Source organism: Erpetoichthys calabaricus, chromosome 16, assembly GCF_900747795.2.
Source record: "Erpetoichthys calabaricus chromosome 16, fErpCal1.3, whole genome shotgun sequence".
In the NCBI taxonomy this organism is placed as follows: domain Eukaryota; kingdom Metazoa; phylum Chordata; class Cladistia; order Polypteriformes; family Polypteridae; genus Erpetoichthys; species Erpetoichthys calabaricus.
Window position 1 is genome coordinate 72,182,756 of NC_041409.2, and position 17,812 is coordinate 72,200,567.

Here is a 17,812-nt window from a genome sequence, read left to right on the forward strand (position 1 = left end):
TAGATAGATAGATAGATCCCCAATGCTCACTGAGTGACCCTCACACAGAACATTACCCATATACAGTATATTTGTATATACACCATAAAAATGTCTTAAAGTTACTAACGTCCCAATGCTTGCAGCGTTAATTTGAATTATGTAAGATCTGAATGTTGTCCAGTGAGTAACTGTTACCAACAGTGTTAGTGTCCATAGCTATATTATATTCATATTATCATTAACATTTGAGAAAACCTGACACCCACAGAAAATCAAAGGGGAAATGTTCAAACTTCACACTGATAATTAGTATAGCAGGTCATAAATCACATATAGATCTGTGCTATAAGTCTTTTTGTTGGTCTTCTTACCTTAATTCTAGAAGCTGTTTGTTATATGTCATTGTTTAGGATTTTCTATCTATTTCTTCATAGCATTACTGACTTTATGGGCACAAGGGTCCAATTTGCATTTCACATTAAATAACCATAAAAACAAAAATGTTGCAGTTCTAGGTAAAACTTCACAATTTAAGCAACATTGAACAGTTTTCAGAATATTAATACAAAAGAAAAAAGGAAGCAAAGGTCCATTACGGACTGTGAGAGGGCTTAATGTTACAACTTTGTACTGGTCAATCTGTAGAAATCTCTGTGGCATGGTGCATATTTGATTGTAACATCAAACTGGGGTTTATCTTTCCCTCTGTTGCTTTCAAAATATTCAATCTTCATTTTGTAATTTTTTACATGATCTATGTGCTTTCTTTATCGACCAAATCCAGCAGGGGTCACTAAATCCCAGTATGATCTGATATAAAATAGGAGCTGATTTTTCTAGTTAGTGTACTAGTGCATTACCAGGCGTTATCTTATACAAGCCCACATTTCTCATAGTGGACCAGTCTGGAGTCACAATTCAATGAAAAATGCTAGTTTTTGGGATTTAGGAGTGAATAGATTCCTAACAGAAAACCAGTACAGACATAGTGAATCAGGTAAACCCCACACAGAAAGTGGCTGTTGAAAATGTGTGTACTTCTCAGTAATGCCTTTACAAGTAATACATCTACAAAATGTATTTTTTATAAGCTATTCATCGTGTTATTCCCTTTTTTGTAAGTTTTATTTACTTTGTAGTGCATCCTGACAATATGCTTACCTGAAGAGGTCGTGTAATTAATTTCGACTGAAATGCTTTACTTGATATCCTTTTTCTTATTTTGTTTTCAGGAGATTTGACCAGAGCTTCTACGACTTTAATAATGCAATTGCACAAAGTCGACTGTTTCATGTTTTCATTATGCTCAGTATTGTTGTGGATGCCACTATTATTGGACTAGAGAGTACACAGAATATTACAGATAACGAATATGAATTTGCAGAGGTATGAATGACTTTGGTACAGCAAATAACCTTTACCAAAATTATTATCAGAATTTAAGAAGACAAAAACATGTCAGGTAAAAAACCTGGGGAGCATGGAGGGTTATGTTGAGCTGCTTAAGCTAAGACATTTGAAATACTTATGTCTGTTTCATGTGCAATAACTACCTTTTATGGATCACAAAATAATTTAAAGTTTCTTTACTAAAGTGCTGTTATTGTAAATTATGTATTTCCAAGATCAGCATTTTCGTAGCTGAAGTTAATTCAAAATATGGACTAATGTGTTGGCTTTGTCTGATGCATAGCATAGAAATGAGCTCATCCATTGTAAAAGAAAACAAATTGTGAGATACTGCACTGATTTGATAGTCCCATTTGTAAAAAGTGCTGACTTAATAGAGTATATATTTATTGAAATACACAAATTTAAATATCTTTAAACATACAGTAGCATTTTTGACTTGTACAATATGATCATAGCAACTACGAATTGAGCATTTTCATTTTTAAAATTGCATTTGCTCTAAAATAGTAGCAAGAAATGTACCCCACAATTACAGTGAAGTTAGAATAGGTAACAGAATAACACCATAGCCTTCGCAGGTCTGTTTTATAGAACTTTATCTTGAGACAAATGAGTAAGTGTTTTATTATTTAACAAAAATAAAAATAACCGGTCTTTTTATTAAAAATTTAGTTAAGAAGATATATATTTATAAAGTAAGATTTTATGTAAAAGCCAGCAGTAGCCCTGTGTCAGCAAGATAACAGAGAGTACATACATTTTGATGCTTTTTGGCCTCCCTTTCATTTAATACTATACCTTAAAAATGAATCATACAGAATTAGCTCAAGATTACCATGACAAGGTGAAACAGATGATGGAAAATGTTTTTCTCACTTTATAATTTTTTAAAAAACCTTTACCTTTGGGAACAATTAGCTCCCCAGACAGTGTCCCTGAAGAAACCAACACACTATAATTAAAAGCCCAGGTTTAAAAATAAGGCAGACTCACCTATCTACCACATAGGAATCTAAAAACAGGGAGTAAGTGTGCTGAAGTTACATGTGCAAAATGCAAAATAAAATCTCAGACCATCTGTGACCTTTGGTAAAAAACTGGGACAGTTTTTTTTAAATCTGTTAGGGACTTAATTCACTTTTCACATGAAGTAAAATCGTCACCTTCTTATCCCTCCATTCCTACCCGCATGAATTCGACAGCAAAGTAATATATACAACAGCACAGCACTTGCAAAATGTCACCAATTATGTGTTATTTTCAATGTGTACACATTTGTAAACATTTTATATTTAACTAGCTGTGCTACCCATCTAAGATGGGTTAAAATCTAAATAGTCAACATAGACCCCTCAGCGTTAACATGTGCAATGCACCGTGTCTCTGTTATATGCCATTTGGTATGGGATTTCTAAAAGCAGTCTAAATGTTTGTGATGCACTGTTGTTGGAATGACAAATGCAATGCATTTTATTATTAAAAATGTTTGTGATGTGCGATCTTTTGAAATGAGAGAAATATATCAACCAGACAGACACCCATACAGACACAAAGAGACTTATCGTGTTACTAAGGTGGATTGGCTGCCTCATGTTCACCCAATATCTGTATGTGACTATCCTCTAGGACGGTGCTCTGGTTTTCAGTCCAAATGTTCAAAGATGTACAGGCTAGATTTATTGGTGATTCCAGATTGGCCCTGCATGTCTGAATAGGCTCTGTGATAAGGTTCTGCAACTTGAACCCAGTGCTGCTAAGATAGGCTCTGGTACCCCTCAGCTGAACCAAGACTCTGGCAACCCTTAACTGAATTAAGCAGATTTGCGAATGTTATTTAGATTTTACATGCCGTGCATCAGATACAAAAGCAACAAAAACATTTATTCCTGTAGCACATTTTCATACAAAGGATGTAGCTCAAAGTGCTTTACAAAATGTCAAAAAAGTAGTTACATGCAAAGAAAACAAATTAAATTGAGATCAGAATAATAATAGATAGTATTCAAAAAATAAATAAATGATGCACACTTACATAAGAAAGATATGTAATTTAGAGATACAGAGCCCCTAAATACAGACTCGTTTTTCAAGTTTCTAAATGACAGTCTGGTGGTATCATGATGACATCAGTGGACACTTGCAGCAAACTAATTTGGTCTTTTTCTAGCCCGACTTCAGTCACATGATACATTTTGCACCTTTCTTTTTTCATTAAAACAGTACATTAAAAGCTGCACATAATTAGGCTTTACACCATATATTATGACACCTTACAGTGGTCCAATGATAATATTCACTGAGAATGTTCTTGGTATTTTACAGGCTGACCATTTACATTTAGTAATAATTTAAATTGATATAGCATCTAGAACTGTCCCCCACCATGACCTCCTATGTTTGATTTAGTTTACATTTTGTGAAATTTTATACACCTTTTACTTCTTTTATGTTGATTTGCTCCAAATTCTTTCTTACAGTTAATGGATGATTTATTTGTATCCGTTTTCTTCTTTGAATTTTTCATTAAATTTTATGTGAGACCTTTTGGTTACTGGAAGTCCCCCAGTCACATTTTGGACTTTATTCTGTTGGTCATGGCTTTGATGACAGAATTAGTACCAGAGTCCGATAATGACAGCACTACTAGCTCTGTCTTGAAGATGCTCCGCACTGCCAGGACATTGAAGACTCTTAAACTTATATCTTACATCGAAGGCCTTAAGGTAATGTGCTTGTTTCTTTAGTTTCAGTTTTACCTCCTTTTCTTCTTCTCTATTTATTTGTTTGTTTGTTTGTTTTTCTGTTGGAGAATAAGCAAACTACATACATCAGTTCCTGTTGGTTTAATGGTAGTTGTGAACGTTTATTTATTTTGGTAATGCACACATATAATTTAATAAAATAGGAGGTTGCTGTAGTTTCCTGTTTATGTGCCATTTTCCATCTTGCAGCAACACTACTGGGATGGTCCTTATTAACAAAATATGAAGTTTAATGTAAAAGCCAAAGAAAAGCTCTTATTTATTATGTTTCTCTTATTGTTTTCTTCCTTTAATCTTAGGCATTGAGCAAAGCTATGGTAAGGATGATGAAGAATGTTGTCAGTGCCATAGCCCTGTTGTTCATGTGGATGTTTGTCTTTGCCATGTTGGGTAGCCATTTTTTTGGTGACGAGGAGGATGGCGATCTAGAGAACTGGGGCACTTTTGCTCTGGCAATGTTCACACTATTCAGCTTAGTAACGGTAGGCATTTTGTGGTAGTCTTATTTTATTAAATGTGGAGAAATGTATTATATTAAATTGCTTCTCATGATATTGTGGTGCAACAGCCAGTGTTATCCTTTCTCATGGCTTTCACCTTTTTTCAGTTTGGTTTGATATGTGTGTTGCATTTGTGTGTGTGTGTATGTGTGTCTGACTTGGTTTCTCTTCTAGAGGATTCCACTTGTATCCTATGTTCTAAAAACATAAAAAAATCACATACTGGACTTTGTACATACAGTATGTTAACTACAATGTAAAACTGAAATATATTCAGTTAAGCTTTTACCTTTGATTAACCTAAAACTCTTTAATTATCATCATCATCATCATCATCACAAATGTAATGGCCAATCTCTAGGTTTACCCAGGTTAGCCAGTTGTCCCCCAAATTTGTATCTCTTCATTCTTCATATTCCTTGGCATTTTTTGGGGTGATACCAATAGTTTTCCTATCATTTGACGTCACCTCATGCCATACCTTTTTTGGCCTCTTTCTTGGTTTAATTTTTCCACCTCAGTCTTAATTCACTTTTTCACCTAATCATCTTTTGCCAATTCGCTCCACATGCCCAAATCACATTAGTCCGTTTCTTCTCATTGTAGCATTTATCTGTTCCACACCAAGTCTTTCTCTTGGCTTATAATATGACTTTCTCAGATTTTGTGATACTCCACATGTCCATCTGTTCCCTGTTCATCTCAGTTCTTATTGTCCTGCTTTCATTGACCACATCTCACTTTCATTGAGTATACTAATCCTCACACAACTTTTATACAAGTTTTCCTTCAATGCTAAGGACACTCCTTCAGAACTTAGAATGGGGACAGCTTATGGATTTTTTTTCCCCCTGCGCCTACCATGCTTGATATCACTGTGGCACCCACATGCCTATACACAGCATGTTGCCAAAGTAGCAGAACTTCCCCACTTTCTCCAAGACAACTCCATATCACCATCCCAATCTGCTGTCCTGGCCACTGTTCATGTTTCCTCTTACACTTACTTACTTACTAATCATACATCCTCATCTAAGTTTCTCAATGCCCACCTCACTACTTCTTGTACCATCCTCTCAAATGCCTTCAGCAAATCTACAAATGCATAATGTACCTTCTTTTCCCTTGCCAGTTTCTTTTTCTGCATGTGTCTAGCAATAAAGATGGCACCTGTTGTTCAAGCCAAAACTCTGTAATTTCAACGTGAAAGTAATGAGTCAAATAGGAGTGGACAACAGTTATCACTGCTCTCTCACAGTTCCAGAGAGTCAGGAACGATTCCTGACCTGGTTACTGTCTGTGTGGAGTTTACCTTTTCACTTTGTTTGCATTGGTAGAGCACATGCACTGATCACACGTTGCTGCACCCACCACATGACGAACTACCTGGATTGGGACCCGAGTGCAGCAGGTGACACCTCAGCACCACACTGGTTGTCTCTTAAATTTGAAAGTCACATATGTTAGGATAATTGGCATTTCTAAGCAGTCACAAAGAGAATGAATGCATGTGTGTGCATGATTGTGCCCTGCCACAGATATCCATTCTGTCCAGGGTTGCTTTCTGCTTTCCACACATTGCTATTGGGTACTGGTGAGCCCCAACAGCCTATGTGGACAAAACAGATTCAGAAAAATGATACACTAACGAATGGCTACTTGAATGTACTTGCCTACAGTGAAGGTGGTTCATGTGAGCTAAGATTATATGCATTGATCTCTAGATCAATAGCACATTTGGTTAGTACAGGTGCTTCCAAAAACATTCCATGTTAGTTTATCTTCTTGAAACACTCAGCTGTTAAATCAAAGACAGGTAACCATCATTATTTCAAGAACAAAACAGAAAAAGAGGATCATTGGCGAGTTTCTTGTCTATTCCAGAGATTTGGGCTTTTCAGCTGTTTCAGGGAGGTGTTGTTACAAGAAGAGGTCCAAAGACTGAACAGACTGATGAATTCCCACAAGACATTTCAAAGGTGTGAAGCTATTGTGATAGACAGACAGACAGCAACAGAAAGTGTTGGTTGATCTTTTTTATGCAATTTATTTAAACACTGATTATGTATCCAACAAATTGTCCAATTTTTTCTAATAGCTTCTATCTCTCTGCCTCTCTGGAAGTAGAACATTCTCGCAAGTTCCAATTATATTAAAGTGTATTATGCCTTAATTGAGTTATTTGTGTGAATGTTTATACTTTAAAATGGTCATGTGTGTCTGCATAACCATTTAAAGCATTACTTCACACTACAATAAAGCCCTGTCTTGATTATCTATCTATCTATCTATCTATCTATCTATCTATCTATCTATCTATCTATCTATCTATCTATCTATCTATCTATCTATCTATCTATCTGTCTGTCTGTCTGTCTGTCTGTCTGTCTGTCTGTCTAATATAGTGCCTTATATACCTGTCTGTCTGTCTGTCATAGTGCCTTATCTTAATACGTAATTCGCGTGCCTCCTCACTCACTCACTCACTCACTCACTCACTCACGTCTGTCCGAAGCTGAATGCACAGTCGCCTTCTGCGCCGCTGCCCGATAAACCTTACGAGACCGAAATCCAACTCCAACATCGCGGCAGGCGGCGGATTTAGCCTACGCATTTCCGGATTATTATTTTGAAATCCCAAATCCTTCTGCCCAGGCGTAGGATATTAGCTCCGATCAAAGCCAACCCTCACACTCAAAATAATATGTAAGAACATATTATTATTAAGTACTTTAGTGGGCGAGTGATGTGAAGGTGCAGGTTAAAGATGGGCCACATCAAGGGAAATGACTACCAAACAGTGAGAGTGTCTTCACAAAAAATATAGTCTACAGAGAGATTTTACAACTTTAGTTGCATACTGACAGGCCTCCAGTATACAAACAAAAAACGTTGTCATAGATTGCATGTATTTTTTAAGCGTACAGTATTTTTTGCCGTGATAAACTCATATGTATCCCAAACCTCTTAGTTAATTATCATTGCTTACATCACTTTCTTATTTATTTCTTACTTATCATTTGTTCTTCATACACTGCTGACACAGACTCGTGCCCGTTTCATCTTACGTTGTCGAAACAGGCTTTTTGTCTAGTCTACCTATATACTGTATCTGTCTGTCTACTGTTTCCTGTAGGTGGCACCACCATGCCCCAAACCCCAGACCCACAATGTCCAACACAGTCACAGGTTCAAATAATGGATTTTTTAAGCTAACAAGCACTAAATACCATAAAGTACAGCAAAGCACAGCCAATAATTATACAAATAAAGAAACTATCCTCTACTTCCACCTCTAGTTAAGTATTGCCCACTGCCTCCCAAGTCTGACTCTCTGAGGTAAGGCAGCAGGCTCCTTTTATACTGAAGCTGTAACAGCTTCTAGTGACCTGGCATGACATGTGGGTAGAACTTCTGGGTTGTTTGGGAACCAGGGTAGTCCTCACCCAACAGCACCCCCTTGTGGCACCCAGGGACTCCAACAGGGCTGCACTTCCACTGCCACCTAATGTATGGGGGATTGAACTGCTTCTCACCCAACAGCACCCCCTTGTGGCACCCAGGGACTCCAACAGGGCTGCACTTCCACTGCCACCTAATGTATGGGGGATTGAACTGCTCCTGGACACTGGCTGCTGGCTTCTACCTTGTCCATTCCCTGGCTCTTTCCATTTTGTCCAAAGGTCACGCCGTTGTCCAGCCAGGATGCCTGTCAGTCCTCTGTGGCAATCACTCTGTCTGTCTGTCTATCTATCTATCTGTCTATAGAGACTCACTCAGAAAATAAATTCACGCATGAGATGGGTGTGATGGACTTGAAGAGATTGTTTGTTTTTTTAGGTTCTTATTCTATTTTCTATTTCCATTAAATAAATTAAAATAAATAACATATTCCACCAAAATAATAACCATATTTATCAGACACATTCTGTGCCATTTTTTACAGGTGGATGGATGGACAGATGTCAGTGATCGCCTGGTTGAGTTTCAGTTTGAATATTGCTACTGGTTTGTCATAACATTCATTGTGATCGCATACTTCCTGTTATTTAGCATGTTTGTTGCTGTTGTCATCATGGAGATTCAGGTATGAAATTAATCAAGCACAATCTACCATGACAATAATCAGCGCATTACTCTTTATTATTTTCTTACAGTTTATTTTATTGTGTTCTGTCATGCTTTTCCAATATTTAAGAATTCCACTGTAGATGATCGCGAACAAAACCTGGCCAAACGGAAAATTACTGAGTCTGAGATGAGGAGGAAAGTTTTAGAAAAAGAAAAGCAGGGGCTTATGAATCTTTATCAGAAACCGGTAAGGTTAAAATTGAATAACTCACCTAACACATAAAGGAATAATTCAAGCAAAATAAAGTCTTTCTCTATTGTTTTTTACACCAAGAAATGTCTTTGGGAGAGACGAATCTGTGCTTTTCCATCCTACTAGAATTGGAAAGGAATTTGATGATTTAAAAAAATAATTTTAAGCTGATCAGTAATTTAAATATGTGCAATGTTATGCAGATAAATACATTCAAACGATTCTACTAGGGCAGCACAGCGATAGCATGGTTTGCATGGTCTTAAGTGTGAATTAGTGTTTACTTCCCTTCTTTGTTCCACCTGAGTCCAGAGGAGAAACCACCAGTAAAGAAAAGGCATCCAGGATAGATAGTCTAGGACAGTTAGTGCTGTTGCTTGGCAGATGAATGAACATTTTAAATGATCAGATGTTCTTTTGGCCCATAGACATTTCATATTGTAAGAAGCATTATTAAAATTGGAATTTTGAAAGGTATGCCAATATGTCTTTGTTTGTTTCCTTATCTGTCCAGGAAAGCAAATACTACAAGAATTTAACTGCTCTCATCACTGACCTGAAGAACACTTATCACCCTGGCGATGAAGTAGTCACGGAGGACCTGTGTACCAGTTTGTCTTTCATTGGAACCTATTTAACAACTCTGGATTTATTTGACAAAAATGTTCAGATGTTAGTTAAACTAAATTTTTCTTAAGTTGACTGACACTAGAATAAGAGGAACGTGGATGAGTGTTTGACAAGTTTAATTCTTCTGTGCTCCCTAACAGGAAAGCCTGCATTATATATAATAATAATAATAATAATAATAATAATAATAATAATAATAATAATAATGGATCAGTATGCTGCAGGAGTTGGTTTTTTCATTTACTTCCACAGACCTCATTTTTGTATAATGTTACAAATACCCCAAGCCCCCTTCTTCCTCAATATCTGATCACACCTTTAACTGCACAAATAACATCCACTTCAGTGTGTACTTGGATTAGTGTAACACAAAAGTGTGTCTGAATCTTGTTGAGATATGAGGCTTTAGGTCAAGTGTTGCATCTTTGATATATCATTGTAAGCAAAACGCGAATTTCAGGTTAAACACGCACTGAAATCTAGTACTATTTATGAAAAAAGAAGTTCATATTTTGTATGTTAACACAAAAAACAACACATTGAATATATTAAAATATTCATTCTAATTATTTATAATGATACTAATTGGAAGGGTCCTGGCAGTAAAAGACACAAGCAGACACCAACCCTGGACAGGACACCAGCCCATTTCACATATCTAGAATCATTTATGCCAGGACAGATTCATCTGTCAATGTAACTGGCAGCTCTTTGGGATGTGGGTAGAGATAAGAGGGCTAGAGAAAAAAAAAACTGCAAACACAATGGAGAGTGTACAGTGTCCACACAGATGGCAAATGGTCTGGATTTTAAACCAAGGACTTTGGGCCTGTGAGGCAGCAGATCAAACCATGGAACCATATTGCCACCCTCACTGTCATTTAGCATCATGGTAAAACGTCTTCTATAATCTATTGGGAGATTCTTGTCTAAAGAAGAGTTGCAAATTTTGATCATTTTCCAATAGTAGTATCATTTTCTCCTGTCTGATATCAAGTTGAAAAAGGTCAGACCAAATTAATTTCTGAAAATTCCTGCAACTGACCTTTCAACAAACTTTCATTTAATATTATTCTTTAAAAGTATCACTATTGTAACTACTGGAATCCCATCTGGTGTCAGTTTTTTACTTTGTAGCCAATGCCACTAGAATTGGCTTTGGCCTTCCATGACTGGTAGAAACATTTGGAAAGTGGATGAATTGACTAAACCTTTTTTTTTCCTGTACTTTCACAATTGCTTAGCAACTTTTTTACTGCAGGAAATGATCAAATTTTAATAGCTGATTTGTCATTTCAGAAATTTCTGATAATTAAGGCATTTAATGATTTACATTGAAAGATGTAAACATTGGTGTACCACGCAGTGATTTACAGTTTGAAACATTATGAAATGTACATTTAGCTTAATATGTTCAAGTCCTTTAATAATTAAAGTTTTACATTTTTATTATCAAATCATTAAACTAAGACACCTGTTTTAGAGAGAAGGACTTAACTCTAAATATGAAAGTAATATGATTACATTTTATATGTAAGTTTAGTCAGTGTCTTAGCACTGCCTTTTTATGCTTGTTTGTCATCTATGAGGAGTTTGCACATTCTCTGTGTTTGAAGGGTTTTCTGTAGGTACACAAGTTAAATTCCACATCCTGAACATATGCATGTTAGTCCAGCTGATAACTCTAAATTGGTTCCCTGTAATGGAGAATTCTGTAGTCCAGGTTTGTATCCCACCTTTCCACTCAAAGCTAGTGGGGTAGGCTCTGCCTTCCTGCAATTTTATAATAAGCAAAATGGATTCAGAAATGGAAGGATAGAGAAATTAGTGACTCATTAAGGTCAGTTTTGGAGAGATTTTGAAAGTACAGTATACATGTTTTAGAAATGTATGTCCATAGTTTACATGAAAAGCCTAGCACGGTCCCGGAGTTTCTTCAAGCTGTTCAGTATCATTTTCTATGGGGAGCACAGGTTATTGGTAGTGTGGCTCAGCTGCTAGAGGTCTGGACTGAAAAGTAAGGATTTCTGATTTAGATGCCCACCAGAACTGTCTGACTGTGTGACCCTGAGCAAGTCTCATAATCATCCAAAGCTACAAGCTTAGAAATAACAAAATATCCATGCTGTACCGATATGATTTTTAAAGATGGCTGATAAATAACTACATACAATATTCCAATGCATAAAATGTCTTTACAACAACTAAAAAAAAATCTGTAAACATTCTCATGCTGATATATTTTTTTTTCCTTTTATGCCTTTAGAGCATTGACACTTTTTTTTTTCAACATTTTTATTTTTATTTATTCTCTCTGTCATCTAGATTACAGGATCTCTACCAAAAAGCAGCCTTTGTTCTAAGTCATATTATGGAAGAGGACATAAAGCAAAATGAACCAGAAATTGTCAAGCAGCCTGATTCTTCAAAAAAGCCAGACGCAGCACCTCCAGGTCTGGGATCCATTATATCTGCCACTCTGAGAGCAAGATCTAAAGCAGCGGAAGTGATAAAGAAAGCTTGGCCTTGACAGATCATGGTTCTTCTACTTTAAATCTATAGTAGACTTTTACTTTTAATTTTTCCAAATGCCTACATCCGTCTATTCCTGATGTACCACTGTAGACCCTTGTCTAGACAAGACATCAGGACCTTGACAGGTCATTCTATGGAGTCTGGAACTGAGGTAGGATGTTTTGACATTGAGGTATTTTAAGTTCTTGTGACAGTTTTAAGACTGTGCTGTGGAACAACACAGGCAAAAATGCTTGTGACCCCTGTGACAGAGAGACATGCCTTCAACTCAGCAGCTGTATCTTCTTTGTTGTGCTTATCCTATGCCTCAGTTGCTTAAAATAAAAGCCATATTCATAAAATGTTCCCACTGAGATTTTTTTTTATTGTTCCTCTGCGTGCATTAATTGATTGGTTTCCTATGAATTCTGTAAAGTACAAAATCTTTTTTCTGCTGTTTTCTTTTAAAGCTTGTTCAATTTTAGTAGCAGTAATAATATTAAGATAAAATGTAGACTTTTAAGTTTTTCTGGTAGGAAATTATCACAAAAATGTACTTTAAAAGTTTGTTGTGAAAAGAGAGGAAGGTAGTACAATGAGAAGGGAGTAACTGTTACATTCTAGCCAGGGTCTCCACCTGCACTTGTTACCACTGCTCTACTGGCAGCCTGCTCTCTGACGTATGGAAAAGTCATCTTGGATAAAGGAGCGTGGAATCATTGCATAGAAAGATTCCCTCATCAGATTGCACAGCCTGCACAGATTCTACTATAGAAAACTCAGGAGCGGGTAGGCGGTCAGTTGGCCGAGGTGTCCAGGACTGTGACTTTATTTTTGACTTCTTTTTTTACTAGTTTACTTTTTACCATTGCCAACTGGCCATAGCTCATCAATTAATAGACAGATATACTTGGTTTCCATTTATGTTTAATCAGTTTCTACCTTGTTCTGTGTGTGTTTTAATAAATTTGAATTTATAAATGTCCCATGTCTGTAATAGTCTCTCTATTATGATAAAAAAATCCTGAGATGAGATGAGACATTTTAGCCTGGGACAAGATGTGATTTTCTCAGAGAGATACTTTCATGTCCCGTGAAATGAGACTTTGTGCCAAGAGATTTAACTACGCCCGAGGCTGGAAATAAAAGACAAAGAGTAGATGACAAAGTAGAACGTTGTAAAGAATTCAGAAATGTTGGCGCGATACACATGCAGAGCAGGTTAGAGATCATGAAAGTAGTAAAATGTGAAAGTCTCAAAAAAATGATAGTAAAGATCACATTAGTGCAAACAAATGGAAATTATTACTCAGTGAAATAACAGGACAGTGAAAAGAGATTGAATATATTGTTCGGATTTAAAGTTTAAGTCAGAGACTTATAGATTGTCTAATTCATGTTGCCATCAGGGAAAAGTAGTGTTTCTTCCCAATGAAGAGGCATATCCACACTAATTAAAAGATTTGTTGTTTGGTGAAAGTGAAATCCACATACGTGAACAGCAGAGAGGTAAAGTGGCTGGCACATAGGGCAGGCCTGGGGGGGTTGGCAAGCGAAGCGAGCAGGGGGCAAAGCCCCCTAGTAATTAATATAATCTAGGGTGGCACAGTGGTAGTGCTGCTGCCTCGCAGTAAGGAGACCTGGGTTTGCTTCCCGGGTCCTCCCTGCATGGAGTTTGCATGTTCTCCCCGTGTCTGCGTGGATTTCCTCCCACAGTCCGAAGACATGCAGGTTAGGTGCATTGGCAATCCTAAATTGTCCCTAGTGTGTCCTTGGTGTGTATGCCCTGCGGTTGGCTGGTGCCCTGCCCGGGATTTGTTCCTGCCTTGTGCCCTGTGTTGGCTGGGATTGGCTCCAGCAGACCCCCATGACCCTGTATTAGGATATAGCAGGTTGGAAAATGACTGACTGACTATACTTGTACTTTAACTGAGAATTGTTCACAGCATTCTGTGCTTGCACTCAGTGAAGAGTGCTATACAAGAAATAAGTTGTATTATATTGTATTCCTGGGTCAAGCAAGTTTTGTGTTTATTTAATATTTTTGTTGTCCTTTGAATATTATTTTGTATGTTATGTTATTAATTCTGATTTTTGTTTTGCTTTTTCTTTGTTGTATTTCTGTCATATCATGTTTTATTAATATTTTCTTTATTAATTTTTTTGACATTTTGTGCTCCATTAATGTTAAATGTTTTAGTTTTAGTTATCAGCCTTAAAGAGGAGGCCAAGGCGGTTGGGCCACCTGATGATGCAGCCAGGGGATTACTCCAACTGTGTAAAAGAGGAGGCTACAGTTTAAACTGAAGTTTCAGCATTACACCTTGATTTTGATTATTGGTTTTATGCTTCTTGTTTTGGATTTCTTGGATTTTTTCTGCACTTGTTAACAGTGCAGTCTTTGTTTTGTGATTTTGCATTTGTTTGCTAAATAATATACATTTCATGCAAAACCTATGTTTGTTCTTGCTTCCCTGCCTTGCCTTAGTAGTGGTTGTTTATTTTGAATTATTTGAATACATTCTTTAATTATAAGGAAATTGTATTTTGTTATTGTGGGCCCAAGGTTTGATGGTGATTTAATAATATTTTAAGGTATCTGGAGTGAGGCCACAGTGGATTCATACCTTTACTGAGAGAATACCTGGTGTTGTGTGGTTTTCAAAGGCTGGCTTCACTACTTTGAGATTTTCATGTGTCACAATTCATAATAATAACTATGAAATGAACTTCTCAGTGGTTCCTAACTCTCCCCCAAATAAAGTATATTCACAACAGTAAACATATGACAAATAACGACTGCAAGAAGCCATGTGGTAACAATGTTGCATGTTGCTTTGCACATACAAGTATGAATTTCATTGTACTCTGTACATATGACATTAATGATCCTATTAACCCCCTGTTTACAATTCCATCTATTACAAAGCTTATCATCTGGGATTTGTGCTTTTTTGTAAATTCATATGTGTACAACATATAAATATATTTTAATATAGGCCAGAGCTGCTAACTGATAAGCCTGAGTTCAACCATAATTATGGGGAGTATTGCAGGCACCCAATACCCAAATACCCAATACCCAAAATGTAGATTTGGATAAATGGATTCAATTATGGAAGGAAAGGAGTTGTAGTTCAATACAATGGAGAAAGAGCTGTAATCAAAAAGAAGGTGGTCTGTGACGGAATTCAGGAAAACCAGGATGAAATATAAAGCAAAATCAATTCACAATGGCAAAAGTAGGGAACAAGCAAGGCTCAAAAATTCCAAAAGTCCAGATGCAGGCATTTAACTAAAACCAGATGCACAAAGACTGAGCCTTAGGGAAATCTAAAACTCTTTGTTTTTTTAAGTTGGCTGTAAAATTTTATCACATGACAACTTAATAATTTAGGTTAGGTTAGTAAGAAGCATGTGGTTTACAGCAGGCTGTACACATGAGTGGCCAAAAAGTGCACAGGGCAAGGAAAGAGCTGGGGAAGTAGTTGGGATGGGAACAACAGAGACAGAGAAGGAGACATGACAATCCCCCCAAAACAGCATGTCTTCATATCACATGCTTCTGGTCAAAAATAGCCCACGGCAGGGTACAACACAAATTATCCTCAAAACACAGAGTATGCAACAGGCCATAACAAATATTAAGTCTAAATGAATCATATCAGGCAAGACGTACCACTGCATGAGCTACTAAAACAAGGCACAAGCAAAAGTCTGACAAACTGGTGCAGACAACATCCTCACTGACAGGAAGTCCTTGTAATGGTGATCAGCATTAGTATAGAAGGTGTCACAGACAGAACATACAGATAAATAAGCAAAAGCATTACAAATGAACAAAAAGCAGCATTTATGAGTTACTCAGGGAAGTGTATTGCACACACAAACTTAAAGAGGAAGAGCTGGAATACATATGAGCATTGTTTCCTTCTGGAGTATAGACAGGTGCAGAAACAGCTGTAGGAGGATTTCTCTGTCCCAGTAGCTGCAGATTATTTCTCAGAAGAAAGTGACTTTGTCAAATGCTGAAACAGATTTAAATGAACCTCTTTCAATTAATATGGAAAGATGAACATCTCAGGCTCCTGGGATAAAATTCAGTAGTAGGTGAAACTTGCATGACATACGTTTGGTGAGGTTAGTAAATCTGTCCAATTTCCTGGCCCAAGATTTTGCTTGTTCCACTTATCTTCCTTAAGGTCCAGGGTCAGTCCTAAGACAAGGACAAAGGTACCTATAGGGAAAGAAGGCTAAAAGCAAAGCAAATGTCCAAGTAATATCATGAGTGTTTATTTGGCTGTTTGGATTAGGTCACAGCAAAAATGAGAGCCATGGTGCTCATTTTCTTTATCATAAGTTACCTACCTTTTGTGATCTAAATTATTAAATATATGTAACTTTTATAGAAATACCTTTTGCCTGTATAAATAGAACCTGAGATTATTTCACAGCTAACTCAACTAAACCTAACTTTTAGTTGTTCTTGTTTTTTGAACTACTATGTGCCTGTCTCCTGATTCTACTGATATTCCCTTCCTTTCTTATTTTTATTTATAAACAGTTTGCCCTACTTTGTGTATCTTTTTGGCATTATAAATCTGGATTGAACAAACACCTGACACAGTACAAAGTATTATAGTTAGTGTTGTTGACTTCAAGCTGCAGAGACCACCATCAATGTTTAGCTCCCCCTACATTTGCCTGATTTGTTCCCTGCTTGCCTATCACATATCTGAATTGTATGACTGAGGAGGTATGGATGTTTGAGCTCGGCAATGGGGATGGGTTCCTACCAAGCAATGTCTTGAGCACAAGGTAATAACATAGCATTTTCAAACCTACTTACAGTTATTCCATTCTCAGTCACTGGGGTTCAGGGCCCATCCTGGCAGCAATGGACACTATCCAGAAAGCAGCAACATTCTGGCTTTTCTCCAAAAAGGCTCACCAACACATCTACTTCCTCAGACATCTGAGGACAGCTCACATTTCTGCACCTGTTCTCACAGACTTTACCGATGTACAGTGAAGTCCATCATCAATGGGTGTATCACATCCTGATGAAGCACATGCTCAGCTCAAGAATGTAAAGCACTACAGAGGGTGGTGAATGTGGCAAGGAATATTAACAGCACCAAGCTGTCTTTTGTTCGGGACACATACACCACTCAAAACACTGCAATAAAAAATCAGGCTTATAGAAATGATAGAATCCTGACTAAATAATGACGATATAGATGACTATAACATACAGTAGATGTGTACATATTTATAAGGAATAATAGAAAAGAAAAGGGGTGGAGGTCCACTTATATAAAACAATTTAAATGCAAGTCTTCTGCAGTTGGACAATGAGCTGCATCTTAATGAGGATGTCTGGATTCATCTGGAAAGCATTAGGGAAAGAGGCCTAATTTTAGGAGTGCTATGGATGTCCTGATGCAGATACCAATTCTTTTCAATAATATTACAAATGCAGGTTTACAGGGCTATATTATAGTCATTGGAGACTTAAACTACCTGAATATTAATTGGGCTACTCTTGTAAATAGTGAAGCACAATAACAGGAGTTTGTAGACATAATCAGTGACCTTTTTTTAACACAGTATGTTAAAGCACCAACATGGGAGGAAGCCTGTTTAGATTTAGTATCTTGTAATCACCAGGATAGAATTGAGGGTGT

General features: G+C 36.9%; 1 protein-coding gene across 1 annotated transcript; it reads left to right on the forward strand.

Annotated features, from left to right (window-relative positions):
- The first annotated feature begins 9,465 nt into the window (after nt 1-9,465).
- Nucleotides 9,466-12,462, forward strand: LOC127526002 (cation channel sperm-associated protein 3-like). Its single transcript, XM_051919750.1, has 2 exons — nt 9,466-9,653; nt 11,937-12,462. Exons 1-2 carry the CDS (start codon nt 9,466-9,468, stop codon nt 12,139-12,141), a joined length of 393 nt encoding a protein of 130 aa, XP_051775710.1. The 3' UTR covers nt 12,142-12,462.
- Nucleotides 12,463-17,812: the final 5,350 nt, after the last annotated feature.

Coding starts and splice junctions, on each gene's coding strand:
- LOC127526002 (XM_051919750.1), top strand. CDS start 9,466: ATGTCTTTGTTTGTTTCCTTATCTGTCCAGGAAAGCAAATACTACAAG. Junction 9,654..11,936: donor TTTGACAAAAATGTTCAGAT/GTTAGTTAAACT, acceptor TCTGTCATCTAG/ATTACAGGATCTCTACCAAA.